Source organism: Elaeis guineensis, chromosome 5, assembly GCF_000442705.2.
Source record: "Elaeis guineensis isolate ETL-2024a chromosome 5, EG11, whole genome shotgun sequence".
Classification (NCBI taxonomy): domain Eukaryota; kingdom Viridiplantae; phylum Streptophyta; class Magnoliopsida; order Arecales; family Arecaceae; genus Elaeis; species Elaeis guineensis.
Window position 1 is genome coordinate 126,141,060 of NC_025997.2, and position 7,707 is coordinate 126,148,766.

General features: G+C 48.2%; 1 protein-coding gene across 1 annotated transcript; it reads left to right on the forward strand.

The window, feature by feature from the left end:
- Nucleotides 1–3,301: 3,301 nt before the first annotated feature.
- LOC105045886 (protein FLX-like 1) lies at nucleotides 3,302–7,160 on the forward strand. The gene is made up of 4 exons (XM_010924316.4): nucleotides 3,302–3,933; nucleotides 6,048–6,211; nucleotides 6,394–6,476; nucleotides 6,809–7,160. The coding sequence occupies exons 1-4, from the start codon at nucleotides 3,323–3,325 to the stop codon at nucleotides 6,899–6,901; spliced, it is 951 nt and encodes a 316-aa protein (XP_010922618.1). The 5' UTR covers nucleotides 3,302–3,322; the 3' UTR covers nucleotides 6,902–7,160.
- Nucleotides 7,161–7,707: the final 547 nt, after the last annotated feature.

The window sequence follows — 7,707 nt, forward strand, 5'->3', positions numbered from 1 at the left end:
GGGTGCATGGCGGAGTTCTTCGATCCGTCGGTTCATCTTCTGGAGCCTCCGGTTCAGAAAATCCTCTCGACTTCGAGTCTCGAGGATCCTCTGACAGAATGGGGGCAGGGATCTTCCAGGGGTGCAGTCGTGGTCCGATTGAGGGCTCTCCACCCTCGGGTTCGTTTTCTCAGGAAGGACGGGGCGGCTGGCCCAGGTGGCCCGCCCCACTGTCGGATTCTGGTGTTCCGGGGATGCCCTTTTTGGGTGTACCGATGTCTGCGGCTGCTGCTGTTGCATAGCTTGCATAGCTTGCACAGCTTCAGTGAGGCCCCTACCTGCTGTGCCAGCAGATCAAACTGCTCCGCGCCGACCGCCGCCGCCGGAGGAGGAGGAGGAGGCTGAGAAGCAGGAGGGGAGGCCGGAGCCTGAGATCTGGCCGCGGATGCTGTAGACCGTCGCGTGGACACCTTGCGGGGAGGCATCGAGTAAGGATCCCGAGGGGGAGATAGGGAGTGGGTGCCGGAGGAGACGATCGGAGGTGGCTCCGTTGAGCGCTCCTTTAAGAACAAGGGTACTGCGAAGACATAGGGCCCTTCCTCTAGCGCCAATCTGTTGATGCAAAAATCTGCTTGCGCCGGAGAAGCTAGAGTCGAGGGAGTCGCGGTCGTCGCCGGGACCTGCAAAGGAAGTCTAAACTGGAGGTGGGGTTGCTCCGACAAGACCCTCCGACGCTCAAGTCAGTTCTCTGCCTCAACAAGAATGGAGTGCTCGAACGGAGAATTTAGTAGAGTTTTTAGGTAAAAAACTAAGAGCTTCTTGAATAACGTATCTGGGGCCCCCTTTTATAGGCGGGGGGGGCAGTAGCCTGATAGCGACATCCGTAACCGTTTGGTAGTGGGCTGCCCAGGGTCAGACGGAGTTTGCTGCGAAGAGTAGTGGAGTGGACCCGTGGCTATCACCGGGGCGTGTCACGTGGAGTCTGCCGCGGGGAGTGGAGCGGCGTCTGTTGTCGCGATTTGCCAGCAGATGAGAGAATCACGCGGTATCCGTCGCAGGAAGTGGAGCAGGATCGTGGCCGTTATTGTGGCCTGCCAGGGAGTAGTGGAGCTGCACGAGATCCATCGTAGGAAGTGGAGCAGTGCTGTGACCATTACTGCGGCCTATCAGGGAGTGATGGAGCTGCGCGGTATCCGTCGCAGGAAGTGGAGCAGGATCGTGGCCGTTATTGTGGCCTGCTAGGGAGTAGTGGAGCTGCGCGGGATCCGTCGGCTGAAGTTCGGCAGCGGTCGGAGCTGATGACGGAGTCCGGCTCCCGTAGGAGTCCGGGCGGAGTCCTCCTTGCGGTTGGAGTCGTGGGCGGAGCCCGGCTCCCGTGGGAGTCCGGGCGGAGTCCTCTCGGAATTGAAGTCGCGGGCGGAGCCCGGCTCCCGTAGTAGTCCGGGCGGAGTCCCCTGCAATTAAAGTCAGGTGCGAAGTCCGGCTCCCGTAGGAGTCCGGACGGATCTTACCGGCGGTTGAAGTCGGCGACGGAGCCCGGCTCCCGTAGGAGTCCGGGCGGAGTCCTCCTTGCGGTTGGCGTCGCGGGCGGAGCCCGGCTCCCGTAGGAGTCCGGGTGGAGTCCCCTCAGAGTTGAAGTCGCGGGCGGAGCTCGGCTCCCGTAGGAGTCCGGGCGGAGTCCCCTCAGAGTTGAAGTCGCGGGCGGAGCTTGGCTCCCGTAGGAGTCCGGGCGAAGTCCCCTGCAATTAAAGTCAGGTGCGAAGTCCGGCTCCTGTAGGAGTCCGGACGGATCTTACCGGCGGTTGAAGTCGGCAACGGAGCCCGGCTCCCGTAGGAGTCCGGGCGGAGTCCTCCTTGCGGTTGGCGTCGCGGGCGGAGCCCGGCTCCCGTAGGAGTCCGGACGGGGTCCCCTCAGAGTTGAAGTCGCGGGTGGAGCTTGACTCCCGTAGGAGTCCGGACGGAGTCCCCTGCAATTAAAGTCAGGTGCGAAGTCCGGCTCCTGTAGGAGTCCGGACGGATCTTACCGGCGGTTGAAGTCGGCGACGGAGCCCGGCTCCCGTAGGAGTCCGGGCGGAGTCTTCCTTGTGGTTGGCGTCGCGGACGGAGCCCGACTCCCGTAGGAGTCCGGGCGGGGTCCCCTCAGAGTTGAAGTCGCGGGCGGAGCTCGGCTCCCGTAGGAGTCCGGGCGGAGTCCCCTCGGAGTTGAAGTCGCGGGCGGAGCTCGGCTCCCGTAGGAGTCCGGGCGGAGTCCTCCTGCAATTAAAGTTAGGTGCGAAGTCCGGCTCCCGTAGGAGTCCGGACGGATCTTACCGGCGGTCGAGGTTGGCGACGGAGCCCGACTCCCGTAGGAGTCCGGGCGGGGTCCCCTCAGAGTTGAACCGGGTGGAGTCCCCTCGGAGTTGAAGTCGCGGGCGGAGCTCGGCTCCCGTAGGAGTCCGGGCGGAGTCCTCCTGCAATTAAAGTTAGGTACGAAGTCCGGCTCCCGTAGAAGTCCGGACGGATCTTACCGGCGGTCGAGGTTGGCGACGGAGCCCGGCTCCCGTAGGAGTCCGGGCGGAGTCCTCCTTGCGGTTGGCGTCGCGGGCGGAGCCCGGCTCCCGTAGGAGTCCGGGCGGGGTCCCCTCAGAGTTGAAGTCGCGGGCGGCGCTCGGCTCCCGTAGAAGTCCGGGCGGAGTCCCCTCGGAGTTGAAGTTACGGGCGGAGCTCGGCTCCCGTAGGAGTCCGGGCGGAGTCCTCCTGCAATTAAAATTAGGTGCGAGTCCGTCTCCCGTAGGAGTCCGGACGGATCTTACCGGCGGTCGAGGTTGGCGACGGAGCCCGGCTCCTGTAGGAGTCCGGGCGGAGTCCTCTTTGCGGTGGGCGTCGCAGGCGGAGTCCGGCTCCCGTAGGAGTCCGAGCGCAGTCTCCTCAGAGTGGATTCTATTGAAAACTTCGGCTGTGGATATTTTGTACCCAACAGGATCAAATAGAAGTATAGGTTGGATCAATCAGATCTATAAAGGAGATCGGATCAATTGAATTGGATCAGATAAGAAATTTATTATATAAATATTATAAAATAATTATAATTTTAAAGAAAATTTAAAATAATATATATTTTTATCCGTATTCAATTAGAATCTATTTTAATTATTTTTTCAAAACTTATATTTATTTTAATTAAATTAAATCAGTCGGTCGGACCAGATATCCGGTGGATAGTTAAAATTATTGTTTATGTGGAACGATGCATCTGTCTTCGTGGAACGGTGTTATTTTTATCTTACATGGTTATTAAAACCCTAATTGACACGGAAGTGAAAACAATATAGATAGATAAATCAAGAAATACTCTCGTCTTGTAATGGCCGGAGGGAGCCGCAAACCCGCTCACGTCCTCCAGCTGCGGGACCAGCCACCGCCGCTCCTCGACTGGGCGCCTCCGCTGCCGCCGCCGGCTGCAGCCGTCCTCCCGCCCCATCACCCCGCCGCCCTGATCGACGACCCCCATTTCCGCCGCCTCCCCCTCCCTGTTGTCCACCCCCCACCCCGCGTGCTTGCCCTCGAGGACGGCCTCGCCGCCCAACATCGCGAGATCCAGGCGCTCCTCCTCAACAACCAGCGCCTTGCCGCCACCCACGTCGCCCTCAAGCAGGAGCTAACTGTCTGTCAGAACGAGCTCCGCCGCGCCGACGCGGCCGCCGCCAAGATCAACGCCGAGAAGGATGCCCAGCTCCGGGAGGTCTACGACCGGTCTCTCAAGGCGGAGGCGGAGGTCCGGATGATCGAGGGGATGCGAGCCGACCTCGCGCAGGCGCGGACCGACGTCCAGAAACTGGGCTCGGAGCGGGACGAGCTCGTTGAGCGGCTTCAGGGGCTCAATGGGGAGCTTGCGAGGGCCAACGCGGAGTTCGGCCAGGCCGCGGCTGTCCGGGCCGAGATAGAGTTCATGCACAAGGAAATCCAGAAGGGAAGGTCCGTGATTTCATCTCCTCTCTTGTTCCAATTCGTTTGCGTATTCTGTAAAGAATTTAATTTTAGATTGATATATGCTTGTGGGATATTTGGGTTCTAGAACTCGTCGATCTGTGTATTTTTCTTTTTATTGTTTGTTCAAAGAATCTGGTTGGGAATTTAGATCCTCTGGTGATCCATATCGGATGTCGTAATGTATTGAACCCCGCATGCTTCGTTGGATGGGTTTGTTTAATATTACGTCTGACACAAATTTGACGCTGCATCTATATTATGTGATAATTAGAAAATGCTTTTTGTTTTTTTTTTCTGATTTTTCCTGGAAAATATGATCTCAAGAAAGCAAGGAGTATTCCTTCTAAGTGCAAATATCTATTGCAATTATTTCCAGGCAAGTGTTTTTTGTGTTAATATTTTGTATCTCCTATTAATGCAACATGTACATTGAGCGGGTTAACAGAAATATGTGTCCGAATTAATCAATTGGCCTATAAGTATTGATCCTATATTTGAGGAACCGCAAAAGAAGGAAAGGGTGACCTGAGGATAAACTTTCTAGATTTTGAGGTTAATTTTTTTAAATAATAATTAGAGCCTCCAATAACATCAATTGATACACATCCACAGTTCTCTTATCCACCAAGTTTGAGGATGCATTGCTGCTAACTGGATTTTGGTCACAATTCTATACATGCTGCTAGTGGCAACCTATGCAAGGTCCGTTGAAACTCAAACTTTGATTATAGGTTGCTTGAAAACCCTTGTACTTGTGGATTAGGAGCAGTGTCTCAAGGTTGATTCAACTTTTGCAGTTGAAACTTGTGGGTGAGATAATCATGGAAGGATATTCTTGCGTCTGATACTTCTCATGAGTCTAGTGGTGTTGTGTCATCTAGATTTGTTATCATATTAATTAAGGTAATAATTATATTAGTATATGATATTTACCCTGTTTCTTTGTGAAGAGGCTAATAGTTTGGACTCTTTTCTGATACGGGTTTGTGTGGATGTTCTTTGTATATTAGGTGCATTCTCTTGTATAGCAACTCTACCTAGCATACACTTGAAATTTAAATTCTCTGGCACCACATGATTTTTCCCTTTCCCCTCATTTGTTCTCATTCCGTTAGATTAAATTTTCCATATGATTCTATAGATATTAACAGGTTGTTGCTAAACAATGTCACCTTTACTTCTGGCTCTGGCACTTCATATTTTCTTTTTCCCTCTATCTCATATTTGATAGTTTGTATAGAAGCCTATGTCAGCTATCTGTATGTTATAAATTTGCCTCCACTTTCTGGCTGGTGAATTTATCTTTTCCTCTCCTGTAAATGAGGAACTGACCTGGTTGGGCATATTTTTTTGAGATTGGAGCTGTTATACGAAGCAGAGATGTAGAAGGTTTTCTGATTACTTTGTTACAGATAGGGTGGAAGCAAGATATAAGATAACATATAATGTACATTAGGTTGCATGTCCAAGGAGATCGATTGGCAATACCCACATACAGGAGATTGCCTGACTTACCTGCATACACACATACAAACATACGCAAAGATGCTACATATGTATACTATGCTGCAGTATAGAGACGGTGCTTTAATTCTGTCATCATTAGTTCATTCCACATTTGATTATGCAACTTCAGATAATTGTTGCAGAAGGGAAAATGATTTCCATTTTATGTTTCTAGTTCTAAAATAGGGACTAGTGGTGAAGCATGATTTGTAATTCTGAGTTAAAGTACAACAAGACTTGTAGCTGATGTTTTATCTGTATTTAGATATCATGTAATATTTTATCATTAAGTTCCTTGCACATTTAATTAATTGGCATTTGTGGAGCTAATCATTCATATAATCATTATGAGCATTTCTCTCTTTCTTGCAGTCAATATTTTGATCAGTTTCATCCTTTTGCAATATCCATTTTTCACTCGAGTTTGCTGTGATCTAGTAAAAACCTCACATACATACATTCATCCATATGTACTTACATATATACATGCATTCATATGTATAAACACCGATCATCATCATTGACTTGAGGGTTGTAGGGACTTGTAGAAAAAACTGCTGATCCCCCTCCCCACTACTATTTGTTGTAATTAGGGCTGCAGTTGAGTATGAGAAAAAGATACATGCTGATAACCTTGAACAAAGTCGGGCAATGGAGAAAAATATGATTTCAATGGCTTGGGAGGTTGAAAAGCTACGTGATGAACTTGCCAATGCAGAGAAGAGAGCACGAGCAGCTGCTGCAGCTGCTAACCCTGGTATTTCATTTTCCCTAGCTTTTTTGTTATTATTTTCTTTTATCTTATGTTGTCAAACAGATCTTAGCATGTAAGCTATAGGGTATTTTGTAATGGTCACTTTTTATTAACAAATAATCCCCCAAAATTCCTTACTATTCTTGCTTAATTTTATCATCATTGGATTCATTGTATCATTTCAGGTCCAGGATATACTGGAACTGGTGGAAATTCTGAGATGGCATATGGAGGAACTGCTTATGCTGACAATTACAGCATGCACCAGGTGAATAATGGTCGATCTAGATGTTTTTTTATTATATATATGACTGTGATACCCTTTCATATCGTATATAGTGTCTGGGACAAGTAGAATCAGTAATTATTCAGTGTGAACGAGTCATTTAGAAAGAGATATTCTGTTGCATCCTAGAAGTATCATGAAACTGATATTTGATTGTTGTGTGTCAATTTTAATGACTGATGACATCTAAAAATTCCGATGCTTGACATTTAATCCTCAGCTTCAATCTTCTGTTTTATTACCAACTGTATTTAGCTTTTCCCATATTGCATGTTTTGAAAACTTATGCATGCATTCAATTCCTTCTTTTTCAGGTTCAGAGAGGTCCTGAGAGTGGTTCTCAATATGGATCAGTAGCCGTTTCTCATGGTCCATATGACATCCAGCAAACTTATGTCCACAGATAAATGCTGACTCTAAGGATTTTTTTTCCTTAAACAGTACTTAAGGTCACACCTTCATGTTTGGGATTTGGTATTAAATATTTCACTGTTAATGAACCCCCTAGATCTTGTTTGGGGTGTTACAAATTTGGAAGAATCTTTCTGGCTATTTTGATGTTGGCAGGCCTTCTTTTATTCTGTCTGTAATCTCGTGAAAGGTTTTGTATAATTTGAACAAATGGTAGTATTTATATCTGATTGCAGACCCTTTCAGATGTTTTAAGTTCATAATGTTTGGCTTGATTTTGTGTTATTGCTTCTGACCTATTCTAAATTCTAAATGCTTGCCTTTTATGCATAGACCTTGTTATCTAATAATTTAGGTTGTATCTGATTAACCCCTATATTCAATTTGTTTACATCTGTGATGCAGACCGTGTTTCTCTCATTCTTTAGAAGTTGGTTTTGGGGTCCTCCCACTTCACGAAAAAAACACTATTAATTATTGCTCTAGCCATTTTCCTCTTACAGAATGGTTCTACTTCTTTTCTTCTTTTAATTCCAGATGGATTGTGACTTCATATATCAATCCTCAATTTGCAGATTATGGAGTTACTATAACCTTTTGCTTTGTTTTCTCGTCTCCAACTTTGTGGACTGTTCTGACATGTGCCAGTTCACTTGCTGTAAGCCAATCATGTACTTGAAATTTTCACTCTTTTCAATACTAAAACATTTTAATTGGTCATGAATGATAAGTCTTTGAACATGTTTTAGGAATTGTTGTTTACATTAACTAGTATTTCAAGCTTCTGCTCTGAAACAAATCG